Genomic DNA, 27157 nt, shown 5'->3' on the forward strand with positions numbered 1-27157 from the left:
AAAAGGGGAAAACTCTATTAGTATAATTACTTGACTACATCCCTTGCTTCCTTCGAAAAAAAACATGCAAATCGTATATATACAACATATTTACTCGACTACAATTTAAAAGCCACTCAAGCGAAAACATGTATAAATTAATATTAATCCTGGCAGTGACGACTACCCAATCAAAATGAACAATTAATAGGTGAAGAGGTCATCACTGATGTTTAATTTCTGAACTTCACAAGCATGGTGGATAAATGTATAGAAGATAATTTAAAAATAGAGTTTTACTTGTGTGTCTTTTAGCGCTTGTTTAATTTTGCCGATAAATTAAATGTGTCACGGATACACACGTGTGTTCGAGACCGTCACATGTGTTGAAGGCGACAAGGTTTAATTCAGAAACCTGAAATGTGACATTTTTTTAAGGAATGGAAGTAACGCGGCTGCTGATGGTCTGAATGGTTTCAAACCGGAATGAAAACGTCATTGTGCCGACTTTAAAAACGTCAGCCGTCTACATACAGTGTAGTAGTGTACACATATCAAGCACCATTGTACCTAACCTTTGTAGACTATGAAAAAATCATTCCAACTCAGAAGGAATAAATGCAATCATTCAGACTGATTGATTTCGGGGTGTCTTCATTTAGCAGTGTGGTTTATCATGGCTGAAGATTATATACAGTAGAATGTATACAGTATATTTACCCTATAAAACAATGTTAATCTCTGTGGTTATTTAGTATAGTTATATCTCTAACGTGTTTCAACAGACGTTAGGTTTGAACAAAGCATACATTGTGTTTTTCTTATATTATGGTATATTTACCAAAACAAAACTTTACACATTTGAATATGAAACAACGCTTGCTATGAGCTTTGACTTCACAACTCCACAGGAGACGTGAATACACACTAACCTTGCTCCACTGGTAGTAGATATCATATCTTTATAAGTGCTTAGCACGAGCATCAAATGACAATTTGGAACCGCAGTTATGGGCCAAGCCTTCCATATGAACGAGACCAATAAGCCCTTAGAGCTCCGTCTTGTTTTGGAGATCCAAATTCGAAGTGGTTTTCAGATAATACTATTTTTTTAAATAGTGCCAAATTTCAGCTCTACATATTCGTCTCGTGTGTGTGGACAACACATGACGCAAATGTAAAGATTTGCATCGCCGCAATTGTGTCCTCGGGCCACTGCTGGGCGAGCTTCTCCACGAGGCCCTTCTCGGGGGTATATTGGCCTACTCTTCCACGCCGGCCACTCGTCCAGGCGTGTTTTGAAGGTTGCGACAGTGCCCAAACATCCCCTCGCCGCGAGCGACCCGTCGATCGACTGCGCTGTCATCGCTGTGGGGTGCAGCCAGAGACGAGGGAGAGGCTTTTTTTGTTTTAAACAAACGTGGTCATTTGTTTCAGCTTGCGACTTTCGGAGCCGGACGATTCGAGGTGTGCGCGTAGAATGGTTTCGCACACATTGTGTCTCGGTTCTGCGTTACATTACGCGGACGACGACGACGACGACAACGACGACGACAACAATAACTCAACCACCCGCAGAGCAACGGCGACACGCCGTTTCGCCCCTCGCCACGGCTGGGGCTGCTGTTGGCCGTGACAACGACGATCCGCAAATTCTCACCTGTGCGCGCGAAGGTGAGTGGCAGCGCATGCATCATCCAGCACAGGAGCAGGAGGCTGGCGTGCCAGATGAGCCGGCAGGTGAGCAACCGTCCCTGGGAATCGGCGCTCACCCTGCGGCTGCGGCTCCTCGCACTTGAAGCCATGTGTCCCGGGAGAATTGTTGGGACACGGACGACAACAATGCGCTTTTATCCGGGGGATTTGACGCGAGCGGCGCAACCCTCCGTGGGAGTCTCTGCTGCGATCCGGCAGTCGATTCTCGCATTTGTTCCGCGTGACTCGGCGTGATTGGGCGGACTTTGCTCACCACTCCCTCCTTTATTTTTTTTTTAAATAAAATAAAGGACGCAGCGACGCTTTGTTAGCGGCAGGTGAGTCGGCGATGAACGTTGGCCCAATCGAAGAGTGACGACCCGGTATCTTGCCACGCGCGAATGTACAAACGCCTCGCCCCATGCCACGCCTCCTCACCTGGATGTACCCAGTTCAGTTCATTTATTTATTTCTTTTGGGTATAGCCCTGTGAGCCATTCGGCTCTTGAATCGGGTGAAACCACAACAAACAAAAACACGAACAAGAAAACATCTTAAAGTGACTACGTGACTGTGCAAACAGAAAATCCATGAAAAAAACCAGCAAAATATTCCTGAAAAAAGCACCGTACACCAACGCTGTGTGCAAAAAATCCCAGTGGGATGCAAGTCAAACAACAACAACCACAAGAAAACTTAGATTAAGGCCATCAGTCTAACTCCGTACTACAACAAAACAAACATGTCCAAACCAAAAAACTTTTCGAAATCACCAAAAAATAAAGCCATAATTGCAACGTAACAGTGATCATAGGGACTGTGACCGAATTTTTACAATAAACTACATAAATAGCATGTAACACGAAATCCTAGAGCCATAGCTGGCTGCATGAGCTACTCCGCAACAACAGAAGCATCAGTCGGAGTATCACATTTTTCAATGCACCTTTAAGATCAGCACGCTAAATCAAAATACAGATAATACTTTGCAGCGTCATCCGGAGCAAAACATTTTATTTTATTTTACGCCAATGAATGGCAGTGGCAGCTAGGGGTGTACAACTCCTCTAGAGCAGTTTTGAGAGAAGATCTCATTGGTAGCGATTCTAGTTGCAGTTTATTGGCAATAGCATTCCAGACCCTGGGGGCAATAGCAAAGGACCTTCCTCCAGTTTTTGTACGGCAATAGGGGGTAAATGAGCGAAGACCTGAGGTCAAATTTGTTCTTTGAAACAGAGAGGAGATCCAGCAGGTAGTATGCGGATTTTTTTGTAAGTACATCGTGAATAAATACGATCTGGTGCACAAGCCGTCGAACATTAAGAGATGTTAAGTTTGAAGAGATCACAGTGGTGAGTCCTATATGGGCAGTTCAATGTAAATCTTAAGGCCGAGTGGTAGATGGAATCAAGCTTCTTCAGTACAGTACTTGGGGCTGATTTATACACGATGTCACAGTAGTCAAGTAGAGGCAGTATGGTAGCTTTTATAAATTCCAAACGAAACATTGGGGGGAAGCAGTGCTTGTGTCGATACAGAAAACCAATTTTTATTTTTGTCTTTTTACCAATATAATCAATGTGATCCACGCCTACACTGCCCCCTAATGCCTGGGGGGGGGAAAGCTTAAGTTCAATCGGAGCTGCCCGGGGCTGAACTTCGGAAAATATTTCGTCTGGGAGGGGGGGGGGGCGTTCCAGGGGGCTTGAAAATTGTAAGATGGACCGGGGCACGAGAGAATAAAAGCATTGTCCGTGAGAAATTAACTTACAGAACTGGGTAAATCTTCTGCTGGGATGGCTTACTAAAGTCGTGTAGCTCGTGGTATGTTTGAGCATACTTCACTATCCTGGTCAATGCGATTTGTAGGGGGGAGGCTTGCAGCCCAGGGTCCGTTAAGATGTCACTGATGTTAGCCCTGGGTTGGAGTCGAACTCGGATTGGTGAGTTCGTAACGCAGTACGCAAACCAACCCCGCGCCACGGCTCTGAAACCTCCAATTCTGTCAACTTGGTTCCCAAGGAAAGCCTTACCGAGTCTCGAGACTCGTTTTTAGCAGGGTCCTGTCAAGTTTACGCACTGGGGGGGGGGGGGGGGGGGGGCGATGATTGCTATGTATAATTCCAATTAAATAATTTGCCACAATGTTCACGATGAATGATTCATGTCATGAGTGCAGGCCCTCCTGTTTGTTGCATGCAGAGGGCTCATGTGACCCCTGACCCAGCCACGAGGCCGATGCATTCACCACTGTTAAAAAGAAAACGAATCTATTGTTGCATTGAATCGTGAGGTTTAATTCAATGGAAAAGAGGGCAAATCGTTTTACCCCTGCCTAATAGCACTACAGTACATGCCACCTTTTAAACACTTATTGCAGATAGTGCCATTAGTGTGTATCTGTTTACAGTACTTGTGTAAGCAGTCTGCGAAATTGTTCGGTGGGACATTGCCCTAAACGTCTATAATATAGAAAGCATTATTGACAAATGTGGAGGTTTTTTTGTGTGTTCATTTTACTTGCGCAACACAGCAAACGCAGCCGTAGCATCAGCAAATAGTGTAATTAAGTGAACATTCCCGTTTGGTCAGATTCCAGCTGCATTCAGTAATCTCTGCGCGTTCAAAAGACCAAGCCAAATGCTTTTGTGTAGCTATCTGTGGAGATAATCAGATTCGTCAGCTTGCTTATGCAAGACACCATTATTTTCCATTCTCACACACCATTCTTTCAACTTTATGGTTTCAACGAACGAGAAACGAGTATAAACTACAAATGATGTAATAACAAACGTGATTGAAAGTACTGACAAGGCAGAAAAATGACAGAATCGCAACTATTTAGTCTTGGTGGTTGGGTGTCGTGAATAATGCCGAAGTTTTAATTTGGTTGTTAAAATTTCTGTAGGTCTTCTTTGAGTTACAAGAATTTAAGAATGCTCAGAATGTCCCCACACAGTACAGAGGGTGTGGTCAAGCAATTCGAGCAGGATAAAAAAAAACTGCAGCACCTCTGTCAGCAAAGGCTGCATGCTTATAAGATACGATATCAAAACTAGTCCAGTTTTGTTAACTGCACCCACTCTGGTTTCTTCCCACATGACGCTCTTTAAAGGTAATGGCCAAACATCGCAATACTGAACTCCTGAAAATGAGTCTTGAGACTCGATGAGACTTTCCTGGTTACATTGAGATGATAAGGCACATATGCGCACACACATACTGTACATTAAGCATATTGGAATATCAGTCAATTCAGGACGCCTTTAGTTTAAGGGGATTCCACGCCGAATGTGTTGGATTTAGAGACAATATTATAAGACATCCCCAATAATACCTTTAAATCGGGCTTTAAATAGTATTTTTCAAACTCCAAGACCTTAATGATCGCACACTTTATCTTGTCGATGTGTTTTTCATAATTTACAGATTTTAAGTAACAATAGCGCTACCAAAATGAGGCACACGAACAAACGTTTATTGGGCAAGAAAAAAACAACTGATGCAGGTATGAAGTAATGTGCCACCTTTATTGTTTCAGATTTTAGCTTCAAGTTCAACTGGGTCACAGAGTTATCTTACAAGTGATCACCTTTGGCCCACTCGGGTATTCGTGCAGCCCAGGGGTCGGCAAACAAAATAACGAGAAGAGAAAAAAATCGAATTCGTCACAAACGCAGTCCTTCAAAGAGCCTCGTGGCTCCGGAGCACGCAGGTCACCGACCCCTTACAGCCAATACAAAATGCGCCACCTACTGGAGATTTCGATTTAAAACTTTCGTGACTGCAAGGATTCATCTTCTTTGGTTCTTTCGGTAAAGTCACGTAGAATGATAATAAAATAATAACATAAGACAAGAAAATTCTCACGACGTTTCGGCCACAACACAAGTAGCCTTCTTCAGGTTAAGGAACAAAACTGTCGGGACGACAGAGCTTGAATGAACGCTGCTAAGATTCGCAGCGTCTTTTAAGCTGGGTGAGAGAAGTGAAGCGCCTTGACAAAGGAGTTTACATATAAAACAGGAGAATTTAGCATTGAAATAGCTGAGGGATTAGCTTGTGACTGGTCACAGAAATAGCTATGTTCAAGTCAAAGTTTACACATCAACAGAGGCACCTGGAGATGTTTTGAAATAGTACATTGAATAACAAGGTCCACGATAATTTAACGTTTTTTTAATAGTGGAAACCCATGGGAAAGCAATAAATAGGCAACTTAAAAGTTGTGCTCGATTCACCAACTGCTTTTCGAATACAGGGACTTATTAACATTCGACTTACGAACGTTCAGAGATACGAACAAACGTGTCTGTATGTCCGGTTGCCTGTTCAGACCGAGTCGTATGTTCAGCCGCCACGCAATAAATGGTGGTGGCATCTACATCTGTAGAACATGAAGAACCAGTGGCATCTACATCTACGTGTTTAGTGTACACGCTGTACAATATATTTGGAGTCGACAGGCGTAAAGTTGGACTGACGAAAAATCGACTTGCGAACAGACCTCTGGAAGCTATCTTGTTCGAAAGTAGGAGTCCCTGTATTGTAAAAGCACAGTATTGAGTTTATACGGTGCCTGCCATGGAAGACACTCGCGGTGCAATAGCTGACAATTGGACTAAATTTGAAACTTTAATTCGGTTGTTTTTAAATCTGCTACGCAACTTTAATTTCCCAATACAACGTGTGGCATAACACATCGAATGGGTTAGGTGTTACCTAAGATGGGGACACAAATAGACTTCACTTTGCCATGTTAATACATACAGCACTAATTTGCCTAAGAAGCAATGGCTATTTTAGATGTTTCAGTGCGTGAAAAATGCAATCTCGACCAATTTTTCAACAATGTATTCATTCTGGGTTAATTTAAAATAAAAAAAGAAATCAACCCCACCTAAAAATAATTAAATGTAGCTGTCTAACATTTAGATCGATTACCTCTGTTTAAATTAAACCCTTCAAGAAGTGGAAGTGAAACATTGCGAGCATTAATTTAACTGTCAATCTCTTTCCAAGTTGGGATCACATTACTACATCGCTTTGGAATTAAACTAGTTTCAAACTGAACACATTTGGTATGTAAACGAGAACTTCTGCACATTCAGTTTGGAATTTTCAAGGATTGTAAATCCTAAAAATGATCAACATATTTCACATGGTCAGGGTAGGGAGTCCTCCAATCCCATGTGAGGAGCTATTATTGGTGGCTGGTTGCTTCGCTTATTACGATTTTTTTTAATGGTCGATGGGCGCATCCAGGTTTGGCTCGGGGTTCCTCATCTGGCCGATGACCTGCGCCAGCATGCGGTTGCAGAGTGCGGCGTAAGGGTTGAGCTGCACCAGCTGCTGCCGTGCAAAGGCGCTGCCAAGCGCCGAGGCGAGCTGGAAGTCTTGGACGGCCTCGTCATTGCGGTCCTGCAGCCTGCGGATGAGGCCTCGCTGCACCAGGGCCTGACACGCCGAGTGGCCCGTTCCGGTGCCCAGAGAGATGGCCCTGTCCAGGTCCGCCAGTGCTCCTGAGCCCGGCCAAAAACATTCAGCATTCATTTTTGCTGTGTACGTTTCCAGCGTGCTGGAGTGAGAAATTAATACACTCACAAGTTATTGAAAAATACAATAAAGTTACAATTTGGAATTGTACGGCATCTCAAGACGCTGTAGGCAGTTAAATAAAACAGTGGATTAAAGACATTAATTGTGATGCCTTCAACTAATGTGGCCAAACATGCGGCTTGCAAGCAGCATGTGGCTCCTGCGTATTTCAAGCGCGGCGTGATGGAGACTCATCCCTGACAGTGTAGCCAGACGTCAGTACTCCCCGGGGTTCTCCTGCAGCTTTCTAAATTCACAACTTCGCAACCAACCAGCGGGAGTGCATTGGCCGCATGACCACCCCATGTGACCAGCCCACGTGGCTCGCTCAGCGCATGTGTTGTGGCTCCCGGCTTGTGGATAGATTTGATTTATTTCAACAGGGAGGACCCAATGAGCTGCTAGGCTTTATTTCATGGGTGTCCTGTGACAGCAAATATGTTGTACAGTACAGATAATTGTGACGCAAGATTGGTTACGTAGGTCGCGATACAAAACAAGTATCGGTACATACTTCGCATCTAACAGGAATAGGGAACTGATCGAAAACGCAAAAAGACGTGATTACATTGTTTTAGGAACAAAAAAATGTCGGAACAAAATTATATAATTTAACAAAGCAGACAATCAGTATGCAGGAAGCAAAAATTATCCACACAGACTCAGGCTCACGCTTCTCTGTCGGGTCGGAATTTTGGCGTGGGAAATTCTGCCACATACCAACACGCATGGGCAAATAAAGACCTCCAAAACAATGCGTTCCCATTGCTGGGAGTGGCGTCCGCACGCCTCTGACTTAGTAGTTTCGAGGCAAGCGTTGGTGGATTGCATAGGTGTGAAAAACTATGACCTGTTGGGGTACGATGTGGCCACAAGGCGGCAGTACAGCAAATGGATTTGTTAACTCTGCTGCCGACCTTAAAACGTTATTCCCTTGCACGTGTGGATTTTCGCTAGGAACTCTGGTTTTCTCCCACACAAAAAAAACACTTCTTAACATGGGATTGCTTAAATATCTGCATGTAGGACCCTCCTGAAAAAAAAGTATAGATGTTCAGGTTATTCTGGAATAAATAACATGAAACAAACTATATTCTTATATAAATGGTACACCACAGTCGGTGAACAGGTCACACATGGTAGGGTCAAGTACGGGTGATCCCCACCTGTTCCAAATATGTGGCCAGCATGTAAGAGTACGCCAAATATCTTCTAGGGGGGCACCAGAGATTCCTCTAGTGGAGCCCCCTTCCTCCCAGCAATGGCTGTACCTTCAGTGTCTCCCTGCAGGCGCAGGGCCTGCGCTCGGTTGTTGTAGGCCGAGGGTCTCTGGGGCAGCAGCTCAATGGCCCTGTCGAAGAGGTGGACCGCTCGGTCCAGGTCTGCGTCCTCCGCACAAGCCACACCCTGCATCTCCAGCGCCTTGGCCTCCGCAAGCAGGGCTGGGTCAAAGCCAGAATCTAAAGGAGGCAATTACCAAGCACACGGTCGAATGGTGATGGTTGGTGGTGGTCTTCATCCAGCAGTAGATTTGACAATGGGCTGTGCGTGAACGTTTGTGCATTTCAATTCCCTGTGCCGAGAGAAGCAGTAGCATTTTCACGGGAGGGGCGTATCATTTTGTATGGGTGAATCTAAAAATCTGCCGAATTAAATTGAGATTTTGATAATAGTTTATATTACAATCTTCTACGGATTCCTGTATACAACGTTCCGGCAAGGTGCACTGAAAACGTGTGCCTGGTGTAATACATTTCGGCAAATTTGGTCAGATACCTATTGGAATGATTGTAACATGAACCCCAACTTTTCCTTTTAGTCATGTTTAAACATTTTGGTTGGAACTCCAACAATGGGATGCCATTCAGCATAGGGGTGGTATCTCAATTATTGAAGTTAATGTTATTGAAGGATATATTAATTAAATTATGTATCACGAGTCTCCACTAAACCACTTAATTGCGAATCCTGTATTACACACTTATCTTATTCTAACTTTGACTAACCACGTTCGTTTGCAGTTAATACAACTACACACGACATCGACTGACATCCTGTAGGAAAACAACACTACATCACTTTTCCAAGTGACACTGAAGCGGTGGATTGGAAATCTCTCCACAATTTTAAGACGTGCCAATTCTCGTCGCTCGTTACAAAACGGGTTGCACACCAAATGTTCCGTTGGACGAGTGAGATATGAATCCATTCAGCAGGGACGGAGTGGAGGACGAGGAACAGCAGCTGGGCAAGCAAATGGCAGCCCAATGAAATGTGGTCTTGCAACAGCAGTAACCAGTGGTAGCAACTCGCCGATCAGGTCATACATTATATTGATTGAAAACTCATTTCTTTAGAACTGCGTTTAGTTTGTCGTCCTTCCCCCGCACCTCCGATGAGCACGGTTGGCTACGTATGGCGCAAAATGAGTTGAACAACAAAACTACAGACGTTTTTTGACAGAATGCCCTATACGCCTTGCTCCTATGAACGCTTTGCCTCAACTCAAACGTTTGAAAGGACCCACCTCAGTCGTGGCTGTACCATTGGGTAATGGCAACTGGAGGCATTCAACTTTTTTTTTTGACCAGATAAGACCCACTGAGCCTGACAGTTCTTTTTTTTCAGAAGCGACCTAGCTATCACAAATGATAGCTCAACTATTATCACGTGGAAATTTAGAGCAGCCAAATACTCTTAAGCGCATGTTTCTAAAATGGGAAAGGAAAAATTGGAGGGAAAGGAAAAACTGGAGGACCCGGAGCAAAAAACCACGAGACCACAGGGAGAGAGAGAGAGACACGCAAACTCCAAATATACAGCAGCAGGCGTCAAGGTCGGGATCGAAACCACGACCTCCTGCATACCAGGTGAGGGAGTTAACATCTCGCCATACAAGCAGCTCACCATTTTGGGTTGCAGATCATTATTCACCAGCTTGTCCCCCCCCCCCCCATTTGAAACCGAGGTTTTTTTTCTACATTCCTCGCAAGACTACATTAAACTTATACACACTTTCAGCAGCACTTGTTAAGTTGTGTATTGACAGGTAAAACAGAAAAAAAATTCACGTTGAGCAACAAAGACAAAGAACCCCCGTATAGCCTTTAATAGATTGTTGGGGCAAGTGCTGTTAGCAAGTCGCACCTATGAAGGCTGGCACGGCGCACAAGGGGGTCGGTGGCCAGCACCACGCCCGGCCGCCTTTATCTCCCCAGTGGCGATGTTTACACACCGCACCAGGTACTCATTTGAGGCTGAGTCGACCGAGGAGGCGCAGGACCGGTTCAGAGTAATGTTGTTGTTGTTGTTGTTTTCCTCGCACGTTCTGTTTAAAGGTGGCGTTGTGTCGCCACTTTGGAAGAGTTTAGCCAGAGATCAATCGATTTAATTTTTCGTCCGCGTTTTGGGCAACTGAGAAAATGGGCATTGACGTTCTTTGCCGCAGCCGCCACAAGGAAAAAATTGACCTGGATTGAATTCGACGTCCCCAGCAATAATGAGAAGCCAGCTCCAGTATGCCGGGAGGGCTGGGCTGGCTGGCTGGCGAAAAAAACAGGAAAGTGCAAGGGGTGATGTTGCCACTTGCAAGTGCTTTCGTAGCACTTCGTCTCTCCACTCACTTCGAACAAGCGGCAACACTAAAAAGGATTCAGATGAATTATCACCGGCGTTGGGCCACGAGCGAGAATCGAACCCGGGTCGCCAGGTTCGTAGCGCATTGCGCTACACCGGCTACAACACTACCGGCTCCCACTACCGTTGAGCAACACACGCGCACGCCTCACCTTCGTTATTTTTCACTTCGTGCGGGTAATCCAGGCCAGGTATGTCCCCAAAAGGTGTGTTGGGGTTGAAGATGGCTTGCAGGACAGCGCAGTCATTCTCAGTGGCCATTCGGTCTGCTTTGCGCACCGTCGTTCGTTCGACTCCGCGTTAAACAAATGGCCACAGGATGCCCTTTCTCTCTCTCTGTTGAAAACGAATGCAGAAATAAAAAACACGTTTGGGGGAGGCGGGATCCTAAACGGGAGTTTCATTGGTCTACTTTTGCAGCTACGCCCCGCGCAAGAAAAACAGGTTTTTCCAATGAAAACTCAAGTCTAAAGTTCACCATCGAAATGCTTCAATTGCCGCAGTGTACCCATTGGATATTCTATACGGTTGATCATCGATTATCCGGGTTGCTTCCAACATTATCCGGCGTTCACGGGCCGATCTGGCGAAACCGCTCCAAAGGCGATCGGCACCGCGTGCGTGACAAAACAAAGTCGCCACGCTTGATTTCAGTGTCAAATATTATATACACATTATACACTACATACAACTTAATGAAAATACTCTACCATATACTTCACCCCATGCATAATCTCCGAGATAAGAGTGGTAAGTACGATAGTCAAAATTATTTTAAAGTAGGGAATTTGTCTACGTGTATGTTTAGTTATGTCAATGTCTTATTGGAACAAATTTAAAACAATCACCACCAAAAGCGTTATACAAGAACGTGCAAAAATAAGCTATTTTAAATAAGTGATTTATCCGGCGTTTTTCTAAAATCCAGAACCCCCTCCCGATTAATCGATGCTCTGTTGTGTGCGATCCATAACACAGCATCCCGATTGACACATGGAGGCATCATTATCACACGGCGATTCGCTCAGCTACTCCTGACGCAAATATCTGCGCTCAATCCACCTCGGCGTAAAAGTTTCACTCGCTTGCGCTCCATCAATATCAACCCGTGTACGAAGGTAAAGAGAATACTTGTATTGCGCCACATTGGATTAAAGAACAGAGTCAGAAAACATTGTGTAAACAGTTCAAATAGTTTTTTTTATTGTCAAAACTTTATACAAAACAATACTGTAGATATTTCAGGGAATTGCGCATTCGAATTGAACGTTCTCAAGCGCTTCATGCACCTGATACCGATTTTACATGAAAGGCAGTGATTGTTACAATATATAAAGCACATTGCAAAAGGTACAGGTGGTTTTGGGCTCCGTATGCAAACTCAAACATTGGATATTTTCTCCAAGTGGTTTATCTAGAAAAACAATTCCTGAAATTTGACTTTAAAGGTTTGGCTTTTATTTAAAGCTCAAAAATATTAACAACCCTTTTTCAGACCACTCCTAGATGAAGGCAGTGACCATACGGGTACTACACCACAGTGGTCAGTGCCCAAGAATCAGCAGTTAGGATATCACCTTCAACCTCAGGTTTCTGAATTCAAAGCATAAAATAACCACTGCATATATACGCTTAAGACAGTTCCATAAACACTAAATGTAGAAAAGGTGTTTTTTTTTCTCTATACATTGCTACCAGCACCAAACTAAGTCTATAAACTTTGCAGAATGGAACATGTCACAAATTAACTATCTTTTCTCATTTTTTGTTTTTTATGAAGTAGGTTATAGCATACAGGCCCCATACAACAATCTTCCGGAGTATGAGAAAATCTGATAATGTAAAAACATTGCCACTTCGTATTCATCCTTCCAAAAGATGCAGATTTGAAGCGATCTTTGAACAGTAGAGCAAGTGTAACACAACAAAAAAGCACATTGCTCTGAACGTGGCTATCTCCTCTGCATGGAAACAAAACGTGTTTAATATTTAAACTCGAGATTACTTAAATGGCATGTAGGAACAAAACTGATAAGTCATTCACTCCATTCTTGGAAGAGACAAGTTCTTCCCTTGGGTAGTAAAGCCAAGACGCTGCTTTAGCTTTTGACTGCAGAATGTAAAAAAAAAATGCAAGCAAAGCTCAAAGGCATCTTGATTTGAAGCTTTCGTGACTGCAGGAATCCATACTCTTTGGTTCTTTCGGTAAAGTCACGTAGTTAGAAATAAAATCAATCACGTTTCGATCGCAACGACCGCTTGTGTTGCGATCTAAACGACGTGATTTGTTTGATTTTATTTCTAACTACGTGACTTTACCGAAAGAACCAAAGAGTAAGCTCAAAGGAAGTTGTTGAAACCGCGAGTGGAACGACACCAGCTTATTTACCCCAAGGGCTTTTCATACAAAGTGCATCCAATGGTCCACACAACCTCCTACCATCATCCATCTATCCCTCCCCCTCTTCTTACTCCAGCCTCTCTTCTTCAGTGTCAGAGGATGAAGCCAATTTTCGCATCTTGCTCCTGGGCATCTCCTGGCTGCCACTGCCTCCCCAGCTGCCAGAACGAGGCAGATAAATGGTATGGCGAGCACGAACTCGCAAAATGTAATTGGGAATGACACTTTTGCGAGACTGATTGCTGACAGAGGACAGACTACTGCCAGAGGCCTGCAGGGCTGGGAAAACTTTGGCACGGATGCCATCCTTGGTGTCTATGCCATGATCATCGTCCTCGGGGCTCAGGTGGATGGTCTCTTCACTCGGCGAGCGCTTCAGTGTTGTCTCGCTGAAGATCGTGGTCGACACATGATACTCCTGAATTCCACTTAGTAGCAGTTGCCTTTTGGCTTCCGGCACTTCCAGTTTATCCAAGTCCTAAAATCCAGCGAAATACAGAAAATATGCACACACACCAAATTTCGTTCAGCGATACATTCTTACAATTTCTGATAACGTGTATTTGAAACACTCCTCAGAGTAATTAATGTACAAAATCAGTAAATATTTTTTTTACCCACTACTGGATCAGGACTCCCCAGCCTCCTCACTCTAGCTATGTGACTATCCATCTATCAACTACACATGAACTTATCTCATAACTCTAATCTCTGTGGTGGTCATCCTCTTGGATGTGTCCTCTACTTTGGATGCCATTCCAACAACGGTCTTGTTTCCCAGCCACAATCCTGTCCAGTAATGTGCCCTGCCCAAGCCCATTTACTCTTTGCAGTTGTCAATGTTTCTTATTTGTTTGTTTCAGTATCCACGTATTAACGCTTTTCAAGTGTAATTCCAACCTTCCATCTATCCATGCTTCTTTGTGCACTCACATAGGTGCATTTTTTATGTTGCAGAAAAACTTGCACAACTTAAAAACGAATCCCAATCCTGTATACATAACAAAAAACATACGTAGCTTGCATGGAAGCGCGCATGGGAACTTACCTGTAGAGTAAAGTTCTTCAGCTGTTGGACACTTAACAATCCACGTGAAGTGAAATTCTCCAAAACCTCCAAGCAATCTAATTGTTTCAAGAAGCTTGAGACCAAAAAAACAAGGCTCCAAAATGTTAATACCAAATACAAGCAGCACGAAAATGTACTTTGTATGGCTGAATCACATTAACTTGCAGATTTTTACTCCATAAACATTTCTATTACAAATAACACAACACTTACATTGTTTGTACTGTATATCCCTATGGAAAATAATGACATTTTTTTATTGAAAATCTAAGTGCAAAAATCAGCCCAAACCGCATTACGAATTATGCTGTTTTAATTCACCCACCGACTTAAGTAAACCGGCAGAGTATTGTAGGCGAGTATACACAGATAAAACTAAACACTTGAAGAACCCAGACTCGGCTATAAAGGAGTGTGTTATAAAACAATGCAAGTCAACTAAAATATATATAATGCAGCGTAGTGCTCATCAGAAAAGTTATCTATGCTGCGATAGCTTTCCGGCTGAAGACAGCCACACTCGCGGCTCATGAGAATACTCGAGTGGGGCCTCATGGATATCCGAGGCCGATACCGACCGACCTACCCAGTAACTAGGGAAGATGTTGTATTATAAAATACGTCAAGGATAAGCCATTTTAATAAAGCAGTTATACATCATGAAATAGAATGGAACGTGCAGAAGCAACAGTAGAAAAAGTTATTTCAGCAATTAACCCTTTCATTTATTTGTTATTTTTTTAAGAGTGTGAATGATGATGATGTTTAAAGGTGGCGACGATGATGCACCTAAACGGCAATTACTTGGAAATAGTATTGTTGGGCTTGCTGCTGTCCGGCAGGGTTTCAGGCCAGGCCGGTGGGCTGTCGCCGTCAGGTGACCCTGGGGGACCATTGGCTCCATTCGCTTCCACCGTCAGACCATTTTGTGCAATGCCTTGTAAACAGTGGATGAGCATTCACAATAAAACCATTTACACCTCAACACATGTACGAGTAATATTGAATTATTGCAAACCTTGCCGATCTCGTCAAGGAACATAAACTAGCAAGCCAACTCCGGTCAACCTCGCAGCAGCTTTTGGCTAACCATCGAACAAAGATGGTTTACTGCATCGGGCGTGTGCAGATGAACTTCTGCCACTAAAACTACGCACTTTTAAAACAAGATTGAAAACTAACCGATCTTTTGTTCTTAGTTATACTTCCCCCCACACCTCCGGTTAACACGGTAGGCTATGTATGGTGCAAAAAAGAAGTTAAACATAGACAATACTATACAACATAGATATGAAATGATCAAAATGCTATTGCAAAACCGTAATATATTCAATGCAGTTTTATTTAGAAATAAATGTCAATCAAATGTATATGCTCACCCAATTTGATTTAGACATTTCTCTCAAGTCTCATCAGCATATTATTGACCAGTCAAGTAATTGTATACAGAATATTTATGGAGGCTCTTTGTCCTATTTACCAAGTTCTAAGTGATTGACAAACCTAGCCTAGTAATATAGTTGCTGACGATCTCCATAGGCCACAAGGCCTTAAAAGGCCATGAGTGAACTTTTTGGAATGTATATTACTCTGATTACCGATGACAACTTTTTTGGCTTCCACATTCGGGACACTCAGGAGCAGCAATCATTTGTAAAAATGTGGGAGAATATATTTATTTAAAAAACGGTGTGGTATTCATTGATGAAAAATGTCACAAGTGTCCTTGTTCATCAAGGCCTTTACCATCTCTCAGGCACACACTCTCGGTTGGAGACATTGCATGCAAGCCTTATCATAGCATCTGCTCCACGGTTGGCAAAGTATCAGAAATTGTCACGTGGCAATGTGTTTTTATCAACATACCCAAATTTAATAAAGTTGAGGATTTCAAATATACAATTAAAGATTACAAATAAAGCAATTGTTTCAATGTAATATTTTAATTTAGAAAAAAAAAAAGTGCACAATTGTCATTTTCATATACTAACATATTTTGCCGTGACAACAATTAATCGCAACATACTTGGCTTCATCAACTTAACAAAAAAAACGATTCCTCCCCTATTTATAAATTACGTGACAAGTCTAATAAAATCTGCTTCGAAAGAACAAAGGTGTCAAGATTAGCAGCCGTGAGCACACCGAACATCAAAACAAAATGGCAAAAAAGTGACAAGGACTGCATACGCTTTCGTGCCAAATTGTGTTACGTCTTTGAATTGGACCACGTGCCACGCTCCGTGCAGAGAAATGCGCTGCACCAAGCAGAGGAGAGAGCCTGTGTTACCTGATGAGGAACCTACGCCGGCGCTGGATGATCCCTGGCTGCCGTTCAAGACTTCCTGTGAACATTCGCTTCCGTGTCGGCTGAGGTTGGCCGGCCTTCCACGCAATTCCGTCATGTATCTGGGAAGGGAGGAACCCCCCCCCCCCAAAATAGTGCACATGACAACTGCATCTTTTCTCATTGCACAACCTGGATGTCAATGAACGACTGCACAGTATTCATAACCAACATGGGAGTTATTTATATTACATAGATACTGAATATTGATATATTGCATATTTTTTTTAAGTTGGAAATCATTTTTAGATATTTTGGATTTGGATTATAAGATGGATATGTGATTAAAATTCTAATATTAGGATATAATCCACATTTCAATGAGTGAAACTCTGATAATGCCCCACATGCGTATCACAACATCAACTGCAATGCATCTGATCTCATAAGCTGAGTTGCGTTCATCCTATCTAAAACAGGTTTTAAGCTATTGTGGGGATACATTGTCCACAGGTAGCCATGCAAAAATGTCCATGTTTATGCTTCACACCTTTACCAACTCACACATACCAGTGGGGAATTATATATAAAGTTCAGTGCCCATGCATCTGTCATGCTCAGCATCTCCCATATGGTATGTCAGAGGAAAATATTAATAAACTAAAAAAAAATTCTGTTGCCCGAGGTGATCTTGGAAACAAGTATTACCTTTCCAACATTTCGAACCCAAAATAAAAAAACACAGCACTTTGGTGCATCCAACAGGACGCCGTTTGTCAATCACGTCACTTGGAACAGACCTCGCACTGCATTGCTCAAAACGGATGGCAATGACTGCTTAAAAGTAGGTGAGCAAGTGTCACTGGGAAACCAATAATACCTTCAAATTCAGATTTGTATGTACCGTGTCAGATTCCATTATGCAGTTGTGCAGTGTATAATGGGGTAGCAGCTTGAAAATCAAGACAGATTTGCATCACCACATACATGAAATGAATAATGGCTGTTTGAAAGTAGAACAGTTAACAGGCAAACAAATAGCAGCTTCAAATTAAAATTTCGGTGCAAGATGTCAGATTTAATAAACCGTTGTAAAATGTATTTGGTTATAATACATAACATTCTGTGAATTATTTAAAATAAAAATTCTTCTTCCTGGAGAAAACAAACATGATTCACTAATAGTTAAGTACATCCCCCTCTTTGAAATCGCCTGCAGCTAAGTCAGCCCTTCAACCTCACTCATTCTGCAGAACACTTTTGAGCCTGGTCGATTTTCGTGGCACTACATCCAGCAGTGGATTGATCATGGTTGACGATGTGTACGTGTACGCTTGCCACTTTCTCAAGTGATATGCCACAACGGATGAGCTTGGTGCCATCACGGATATGTGAAATTTCCACAATTGCATCTGTCTTTCTCCTTTCGATCAGTGTGTGTTCCCCAGGCCTCGTCGCGACAATGAGAATCCGCAGGCGCGCTAATTACCCGCTTGGAGGGGGCACCCGGGTCAGCCAATTTACTAATAGGGGGGAGTTGTGTATAACAGTGTGCATGTGTTGTGCTTAATTCGGAACGGCCAGGATGCCCATTTGTTCGTCCAGCTCTTTCATGGTTTTATTTGGGTTTCTGTCGACTGTTCATTTCAATCTCTATGCATGCCTACTGAATTGTTTTGTTGTATGTAGAACTTCTCTCGTACTGTACGTAGCGAATCGTGCTAATCGGAGGTGCTGACTTGGTTGCTTAGTTTTACTTTGTGTGATATGTTTTATCTCAATGTTTATGTGTCTGTTTTACGAATGTTGATATTGGTCTGTTAATGTTATTTCATGATCTTTGTCCGTTGAGGCACACCATTTGCTCACCCATCTAAGTCATGTCAACAAATCTATTAGTGAGTGTGCATTTTTTCGATGAAAATGTTCACATTAAATTTAATTTATAGTCCCGATTAGAACTGAAAGTTTTGTGAAATCCATATCAATGGCATATCACCTTGGCTTGTGTCAAAATAACAATGGTGTGGAAAGGCCCCCCCCCCCCATCCAGCAGCAGGTTGACATGATGATGCCCCACAGCATTGTCAGATGAAAGAATGAGTGAATTACACTCAGTGGTAAAAACATGTTAACTCGACTACCTAGCCCGTTGCAACCATTTAATTACAGCAGCAGTCGGGAACTTCTCTCGCACGAGCAGCGATTGTCTATTTCGCTGTTAACATACCGCTTTTGCTGCAGGTTGCGCAACACATCTAGAGTATCCTTGGGCAGCATTCGGATCAGCTCCAGGCTTTCCTTGATTTTCTTTAATATTTCAAAATTTTCTCTCCCTTGCACCTGCATACAGACCACAGAGCAAATTCTTGAAAAAAATTAAATACTAATTGTGAAATGTGATTGCGAGGAATTTAAACGAAAGTATGTAGCTACCATGAGGTAATATGTGTGTTCTTGATCGGATGGCCGCTTGCTTCCACCATTGCTTGAAGTCATCAGCAGTTCATGTACCACTCTCTTGCAGCCTGAGAATTTGGTTAATTGGCAAAAAAGCGGACAGGTAAGGCAAGTACACGCAGGGACAATTTCTTTTAGATGAATACATTGAAATTATATAATTTACAAAAAACTCAAATGTGTCTTAATAGCAAGACAGCATGTGTGTGAAAAAGGGACAGTCAAGTGATCACCTTGGGAGCTTGTATGAGAAGTCGGCTCTCCACTCGGTGGCTGACTGCTGCCAGAAGACGACTTAGGCACTTGTGGGGTGTGCTGAACTGGCTGAGCCTGTGGAGACTCATTGGTCGGCTGAGAAGTCTGGGTTTCTGCCTCTGCACAGGTAGGATACTGTTGCACAGACTGAGGTGCATTCTGCGTGGTGGGTGAATTCTGCGTGGTGGGCGAATTCTGCGTGGTGGGTGAATTCTGCGCGGTGGGTGAAGGAGCCTTCCAATTGTTTGGAGGCTGCTGCTGTTGCCGCTCCTGATCGTCCTGCTGCATGCGCTGCTCGTCCATTTTTATATCTCTCCCCGGAGAAGCGCACACTCGGGTCTCGCAGCAGAATCGGCCCAGTACCTGGCCACTGAAACAAATGCCCAGAAAACAAATGCATTACATTTTTTTAATGGGTAGCCATTGTAAGGCATGTTTTTACTTAATCAGCCTAAAGAGGATTTCAAGCAATTACAAGAAAGCATAAAATAGAGTTTAAAAACATCAGAATGTCTCTTCAACCACGACTATAGAGAATTGGTAATCGCAATAATTGTACACTTATCAGACATTTCAATGTTCAGCCCTATAAAACTGGTAGCAGACATTTTTTTGTGGCTAGGGTTCTCAAGTTTTGTACATACAGGCTAAATTCCACACCCTCAAAATTGCATTGCTGTTCCATTGGCATCTGTGCCATCCATTAACTATACTGACCAATGGAATTGTAACTAGGTAAAATACCAACACTCACAGCAACTGTCATCATCAGAGCCATGACCCCTCCACTACAGCATGGTCTCTCCAAGCCTTCAACAATTACTGCATCATCCTACGATACAACTATCCATTTAACTCCTGCACATGAGCTGCTCCCATCACTCACCTACGAAGTGTTTCCCTCCTGACTGCCACTCTGTCATTAGGCTCGGCCACCCGCCTTAATATCTGCTAATGGCATGTCCTACCCAAGTCCACTTTTATTAATCGTCATTGCCTTTAAACAGGAAAATCAGTTAATGGTTTTCTAAAAGTAACTGACACAAGCACCTGCAACCTATGGGCAAAAGTTTTCGTAAAAACAAAACACGACTGCCTCGGACCCTTTTGATTCGTGCCTACTGACATTTGGAAACCTGTTAACACCACAGCTCTAACAATAAGTCTTGGGCAAGCCTACTGTCCTGATACAAACTAAAAAATCTCTCATTATAATAGAGCTCATAAACTATAATACAAAAAGCCAATGCACCCCCCCCCCCCCATTATTTTGTGTGTGGCCTGATGGTTGAAAATGAGCTCAGCATGGGCTGCCACGTACTTGAGGGTCTCCATCGTTAAGATAGTGTAAATGGGTCGACGGTTCATACTCCCAAGGCAGCTTGTGTTACACATGAAGCAGAACATGACCTTGGTCAAATCTGTTCCAACCTACACCATCAAGGGAAAGACCCACCACACATTGATTAATATGCAGGTGAAATTTCAGGTTAAAAAAAATTAACACTTCTTTTTAAGTCTTTAAAGTGGTAACCATTTACAGCCTCCATCCTTTTCATATCAAATTAACAGCTACAGCTAGATATGCAAATAAATGTCTGGAAACATATGGTTATAAGGCACCAGCGACTAAGCCACACCTGTGGGACTTCAAAAAGCATCACTACGCTTTGGCGGCCCGTCACCGGATGTTCTTCATAGCGAACATTGCGGTTACCCTCCACACGGATCAGGTGAGTAACAGGGGCAATACTTCCTGCGCACACACACACAAATACAAATGCTAAAATATAGACACCAACCTATTTGAAATGCAAATAAATATAGATAGCCCTGTGAACAAAGATACAATGAGATACGCCAAGTGATGAAACTAACCGTGATTAAACTCTGGGCTCTGCTGGTGGGTAGGACAACGACGTACAACTTCAGAAACGTGCTCCAATTTCTTAAACATTGCCATAATTCTGATGATGGTGCCTTGAGGTGGCAGGGTTGAAGTCCGTATCTCTGCAGGGCATGTCTTGGACAATTGGCAATATAGCTTCTTCAGTTTTGTTGAGTACTAAAGTAAAAAAGAACAGTAAAAATAAACTTGCTTTCCTATTCATTACTAAATATGGTAATCACAAAATTGTGGCCAATCCAACAGCAACATGTTATTGTACAAATAAAATATTCCGTTAAAACCAGCTGTCAATAACCATATAAGTTCTAGCCTTGTGCATTAAATTGAAAGCAATTCTAAATCCATTTGCAGATTACATATGACATGGGGGAATATAATGCTACAACACATCAGAACCAATGGTTGAGATGGCAAAAGAAGCAGAGGAAGACAGCTGAATGGACGGTGCAAAGAAATCAAACAGTTCGGAGGCCACTACTGAACAATCAAAACCAAGGAAAACAAATCGATAAATATTGGGGAGGCCTTTTGCCCAGCAGTGAGCAGTCACAGGTTGACAATGACAACACATCATTATACATTGCACAGTCATCAATGAGCAGCAAAATATCAATTGGTACTCACAGTCCAGGTGGCAGACTTGGCAGTGCTGGATGGAGGGAAGGTGACCGTAAAGTTGAAAGGGCCAGGGTAGTCGGTATTTGATGGAATGATTGAGCCATACAACTGGCCAGGCATTGTTAAAGGCAGTGAGGGGGACACCATGGGTCCGCACAGGATGGGCTCGGTGATTGGACCAAACCCCGCTGTGGAGTTTGCCACCATAGGAGCAATGCACGAGAGGCCCTGGTTCTCACACGACGACTCATTGCCAAAATATTGATGTTTGATGTATTGCTGCAGTTCGCCATCAGAGTCCGGTTGTTGTTGCATGTAGGTTGGAAAAGTTGAAACGGGTTGCTGAGAAACGTTTTCAGGGATATCGGAAAACGTTTCACAATGGTTCTGCATGGGGTAGTGGAATCAAGAGACGTGCAAAATATTGTAAATAACAAAAAGCACATAAAGCCAATGACATAACACAATATGCGACACTTCTTATTGCAATAATACCTTTGTTCTGAAAATAAACGAAACCAATTAAAATGCAATGTTTTAACAGTTTTTTTATTCCGACTTGAAGACCTCGCACGTCCTTTGGACATGACCATAAATCCCTCACCGGCAGCCAGCAAGCAAAACGTTGTATCTTCAATAGAGCCGTCTATCTCCACGCCTTTGCATGTCATCACGCAGATGTACACGGTGACATCACCGCTGCCCCACGTGGGAGGGCAAGCAGCCAGGAACCCATCGCAGGAACCCATCCCAGGAACCCAGGCAGAGAACTTATTTCTAACATCATTTTATATACTTTTTACAGATGCTACTACTGTGGTGCAACACTGGATTTTCAAAATAATGTATGTTGGATCTATATCCCAGCACAGAAGTTGAAGCAATGGGTACTGTTTCTTCATTGAATATGCTGTGGTCACTCACCAATAGAGTGCCATGCACCTCCTGGTTCTCCATCTGCAACAAATCCATGTTGACCTCGATGTTGTTGCGAGGAGGCTCATCAAATCGAAGGTCCACCATGTTGACGCTCAACATCGAGTTGCCATTCGTGCTGCAATGCAAAGAAAAACTCAAATCATGTTAAACGCAAATCATTTATAACATCATATATCAGCTGAAAGCAATCTCTCATATAATCTCTTGGCCACAAATCACCGCAAGTGCATAAATAAAATGTTTTAACTGAATTGTTAAAATGTACAATTATCCAACACAGAGGTCTGTAATACTAACCAAAGGACTTTTTTTATCACTTCTGCAAGCCCGCATTATGTAAACTATTCAATAATGAAATTCTATGCGGTGGACAGCAAGAAGGGCTGTAATAATTACTCAGCTCTTAAGATGTAACGTGAAAGGCTCCTTAATTTACATGTCATCGTAGATGTGTTGCATCATGTCCTGGCTCAAGAGGTCCTCCATGGGCGGACTCGAGTCCATGACTGATGTTTGATGGTCCTGGAAATCAAAACAATGCGAGAGTATCTGCTGTTCACCGTCAACAGCAAGTTATTCACTGGGCTGCCATTAAAGCAGTAAGAAAAATAACCATACACACTCTTCCAAGACGTCTAGCCAGTGCGAAAGAAGCCAAAATACACCCTCTGACGGGCTCTCTAGAACACGCTCGAGTGGAGGCCATTCCCACCAGCGGTGGCATGCGCAAATCATTACTGGCCTGCACTTTCATACTCTTTTATTGACACCAAAATGCCATATTTTTAAATGTGCGAGTGGAGTAATTTCCCACTAATGGCCATTGGTGTGCTCGTATTTACGAACTTTTGACAGCAGCTTCATTAAGAGTCGACTGGTTGGAATGAATAGAGTACATTCATTATACATATATTATTTCATCACTCTCCTGCCGTGTCGTAATTTACACTCGGCATCCATGCAGTGAATATTTTCAAGTTCTCAGAATCACATTTTACATATTTGTTTTTCATTGCAAAGCTCACAATTATCCCTTTTCCATAACGCACTGGCGTTTATTTGTTATTTACACATTACTTTATCAGTTTTTCTCACGTTAAAAGCTGGCTGTAAATTGGATTAAATTTGTAATTGGTTGAGCGTTGCTCCTTAAAACTACATTGCAAGCATTACGTTTTAGAGATCCTATTATTTTTCCAAAACAAGTCGTTGATTACAACGGTAGTTATTCAGGCGAAACAGCGATTTGAAAACCTGTACGAGTCTTTCGGAAAATATAAAGATAAGATGATACAGAATAACGTTATCTTAAAACAATGTATATTCAAAACTCCCTTGGGGGAAACTGTGTGGAACCCAAGACTTCGCCCAACAGTAGGCCGACAGAGTTGTAAACTACACAGAGCACAGTCCTGTATTACGGATTAATAAACATTTCATATTCTTGCTTCTTTCGGTAAATATATATATATTTTAATAAAATATATATTTTATTATTTTATTGTTTCCCTTCAACGTGACTTTACCGAAAGAACCAAGAATATGAATCACTGCAGTCACGAAAGCTTTAAATCAATACATTTCATGTTATATATTTTTTCTCACAAATTAGTACACAAGCACCTGGAACTTTCAGAGCAGGTGAACGACCGTCCGCACGGTCCATCTGGAAAATTAGCTTTGGGGTAAAAATTGAAGTTCCAACGTTAATTAGCTTCCGGTATGACGCGCCTAATTAACCTACCACAAAACAAACATCCAATTAATTAATTAATCAATTAACCACTGGTGATTTCCTCGGCTATCCAGGGAATCTTGTCTTGCTGTCACGCCAATTTCCCCACTCCCGCCAAACTCTAAAGTGGGGTGCAAATTCATTAATAAAACCGCACTGTAAATGTAGTTTTTGTATCTCCAATCTGCTCATGTCACACCAATTATAACGAGGGTGCCAACGTTTATGTTTTAGAGCAATCACAAATAACGTTACCCATAATTAAATGAGCAAAAGGCAAACATCTATAAATCATCGTGGCCACTCACTCTTACCTAAATAAATATGACAATCTCCGACGATATTAAGATGACTTTCACATTCCAATTCAATCGAGGATCTAACAAACCCAATGGGCCCCTAAATCCTCAGCCAAGGCGACTTTACTCATCTGAAAAAGTCCTGCGGCGTTACCCCCCCCCCCTCTCTCCTCCAACGCGCAATGAACCTGAGCGGCGACTTTAACGCACATTATGAAAAAGGCCATTGCCCGAAACGTCGCCTGTCTGATGCGTTCCTTTTAAGGTCGTGTTCCTGACAAGATTTTGGGATTTGTTGTGCGTGCGTGAACCGGGCGACGCGGGCGAGGGGGGAAGAGTGGCTTCACTCAATGGACTTAAACTATTTGTAAATCACACGTATCGTTAAACATTAATAAACACTTTAACACTTAGGCTTTCGCGACCAATATCATCCATAAGAGGTTTTTTTTTTGGTTTAGATCGCGTAAATGTGTTGTTAAACCCGCCACTACCCGACACAGCCAATTAGTAAGTTTGTCACGTAAACATTTACAGTTGTAAATGTTGTAGATTTACTCTCCAACACACCGCGTGTGCTGTACAAGTAACGAATTGGCATGTTCCGTTTACGTGACCCAAAGAATAAAAACAATACAGTAAATTAAACACAATTGCATTTTTTTATATACAAATAAGCGAATACTAATAAAACCCGGATCAACTCACGTCACACACAGAATTAGGATTTTAAATGAAATGAACGCGTTGCTTAATTAGCCTCAGGTGTTGTTAAAAAACGAATTTACCAATTATCAATTAACAGCTGGCCTAATACAGCCAGCTCTAGCCAGAGGATGGCCACGCTTAACCACGACTCAACTTGGCGGAATAATTTCAACGAGCGATGATTAAATATCGTAGTTTAACGCGTTGAACATTAACGACCACGTGTTTATTATATCGAGATTCGCCATGAAGATTTTATTTTCCAAAAGTTGCTTCGACAATGCAGCAAACCTCTGCGCATTCTATCGACTCGGCGCCCGTCGCGCGTACAACAACGTGCACAAACTCAACTTTAGATTTGGCGCGATTTCTGTTGTTGTTTACTAATCTTGGAAACTTACTAATCGTCGCAGGCGTGGACGGATGCAAATCCTCTGGCGCCCCTTGTCCCACGAGGGTGCAATTATTCCTTTGAAAAAAAAAGAATGAAACCTATTCCAGGTAAGGGCCTCGGCCGAGCTTACATGGCTCTTCAAGAAGCGATCTGGAGAGTGGTGGTGCTGGTAGTGGGGAGGGGAGGGAAGCCACCCACTAGCCGATAGCTTCGGCTACTTCTCTAGCAGCGCCGAGCGCTTAAACTGCTCCCGTGGGCTTGACGCGACTTCCCGGCAGTCGGGCACGCTATGCACAGGTTGCCGTCGGCAGACAATCCTGCTAAAGGCAACGGTGAAAGAGCCCACAACAGAGCGGCAACAAACACACCGTGGGGGCACGCACGACGCGTCTCCACCTCGCTTCCGGCCACCACCACCAATAGACTTTTTTTTTTAGCCCTCAACCACCACCTCTCTCTCGAGCCGCTTTGACGTCATCCGTCCCCACGCGGTCGCGCTCATTGCCTACAGGATGCGCGTACATGACGTCATCACACAGTGGGGAGTTCGCCGATTGGCTTACGTAGTGCTGGGGCGGGTGGGGGAGACGGCGCGCGCGGACTGGGGATTGTTGTTTAGTGACGTCACCCCGCACCGACCACGCTTGAGCGCTTCGCGCCCCCGCAACCAACCACGGCGGACCAATCGAGAGAGCGGATAATTCCCGAGGGGGCGTCGCCCCCACGGAGGAGGACCAATGAGACGCGCGTATCGGCGGCGTGCACGATTGGGCGGAACGGCGAGCTGGAGGGGAGGGGGGGGGGCGGAACTTCAGAGCCGCGGTGCGAAAAACGATTCCCATTGGCCGAGAACGGGCCACGTGCGCGGAGCGATGGGGCTTGCCAAATCGAGTGCTCTCTCCAAGTTGGGATCTGCTATTGAAACCAGTTTGTTTAAGAGGGGATTTATTTGGGGGGAGTAGTTAGATCGCGTAAATACATAAACGTGTCGTTAAAACCCGCCACCACCACCAACTAGTAAGGGTTGTCACGTAAACGGAACGTGCCAATGCATATCGTTTATTGTTAAATTTAAAATCACAGTTCCCATGGTTGCTGTTGTTACATTGTTTTTGTAGCTCTATTTTGGTCTGGTTGTGGTGTAAGTTTTCTGTAATGTAGATTCATATTTTTTG

The 27157-nt window shown here is 43.2% G+C and overlaps 3 protein-coding genes across 5 annotated transcripts in view; all 3 read right to left on the reverse strand.

Moving 5' to 3' along the window:
• The window catches only part of LOC116940505 (disintegrin and metalloproteinase domain-containing protein 9-like), a 43382-nt gene extending 41292 nt beyond the window's left edge, over nucleotides 1-2090 (reverse strand). For both annotated transcript variants that reach the window (XM_032950418.2, XM_032950417.2), the window contains exon 1: nucleotides 1640-2090. In XM_032950418.2, coding sequence (XP_032806309.2) covers nucleotides 1640-1784 — 145 coding nt within the window. In that variant the 5' untranslated portion in view covers nucleotides 1785-2090. The remainder of the gene's footprint in view (nucleotides 1-1639) is intronic.
• Nucleotides 2091-5185: 3095 nt separating this feature from the next.
• On the reverse strand, nucleotides 5186-11289 carry TTC36 (tetratricopeptide repeat domain 36). Its single transcript, XM_032950416.2, has 3 exons — nucleotides 11061-11289; nucleotides 8544-8732; nucleotides 5186-7196 (listed from the first exon to the last, which is right to left on the reverse strand). Exons 1-3 carry the CDS (start codon nucleotides 11167-11169, stop codon nucleotides 6916-6918), a joined length of 579 nt encoding a protein of 192 aa, XP_032806307.2. The 5' UTR covers nucleotides 11170-11289; the 3' UTR covers nucleotides 5186-6915.
• Nucleotides 11290-12089: 800 nt separating this feature from the next.
• On the reverse strand, nucleotides 12090-26452 carry LOC116940503 (tumor protein 63-like). Of its 2 annotated transcripts, none has more exons than XM_032950415.2 (14): nucleotides 25990-26452; nucleotides 23283-23368; nucleotides 22832-22961; nucleotides 21914-22294; nucleotides 21259-21445; nucleotides 21021-21136; nucleotides 20702-20811; nucleotides 19359-19750; nucleotides 19102-19193; nucleotides 18896-19008; nucleotides 16669-16787; nucleotides 15183-15315; nucleotides 14358-14451; nucleotides 12090-13787 (listed from the first exon to the last, which is right to left on the reverse strand). In XM_032950415.2, the coding sequence occupies exons 2-14, from the start codon at nucleotides 23348-23350 to the stop codon at nucleotides 13377-13379; spliced, it is 2346 nt and encodes a 781-aa protein (XP_032806306.2). In that variant the 5' UTR covers nucleotides 23351-23368; nucleotides 25990-26452; the 3' UTR covers nucleotides 12090-13376. The 2 variants fall into 2 exon arrangements, with proteins under 2 accessions (XP_032806306.2, XP_075922027.1); XM_076065912.1 differs by lacking the exon at nucleotides 25990-26452 and adding an exon at nucleotides 25940-25958.
• Nucleotides 26453-27157: the final 705 nt, after the last annotated feature.

Source organism: Petromyzon marinus, chromosome 9 (genome assembly GCF_048934315.1).
Source record: "Petromyzon marinus isolate PM22_M1 ecotype Great Lakes invasive population chromosome 9, UKy_Petmar_22M1.pri1.0, whole genome shotgun sequence".
NCBI lineage: Eukaryota > Metazoa > Chordata > Hyperoartia > Petromyzontiformes > Petromyzontidae > Petromyzon > Petromyzon marinus.

Coding starts and splice junctions, on each gene's coding strand:
- TTC36 (XM_032950416.2), bottom strand. CDS start 11,169: ATGGCCACTGAGAATGACTGCGCTGTCCTGCAAGCCATCTTCAACCCC. Junction 8,733..11,060: donor CGAAGTGAAAAATAACGAAG/GTGAGGCGTGCG, acceptor TGCCTCCTTTAG/ATTCTGGCTTTGACCCAGCC. Junction 7,197..8,543: donor CCTGCAGGGAGACACTGAAG/GTACAGCCATTG, acceptor GGCCGGGCTCAG/GAGCACTGGCGGACCTGGAC.
- LOC116940503 (XM_032950415.2), bottom strand. CDS start 23,350: ATGGACTCGAGTCCGCCCATGGAGGACCTCTTGAGCCAGGACATGATG. Junction 22,295..22,831: donor AGGTGCATGGCACTCTATTG/GTGAGTGACCAC, acceptor TACCCCATGCAG/AACCATTGTGAAACGTTTTC. Junction 15,316..16,668: donor CGGCGTAGGTTCCTCATCAG/GTAACACAGGCT, acceptor ACTGTTTACAAG/GCATTGCACAAAATGGTCTG.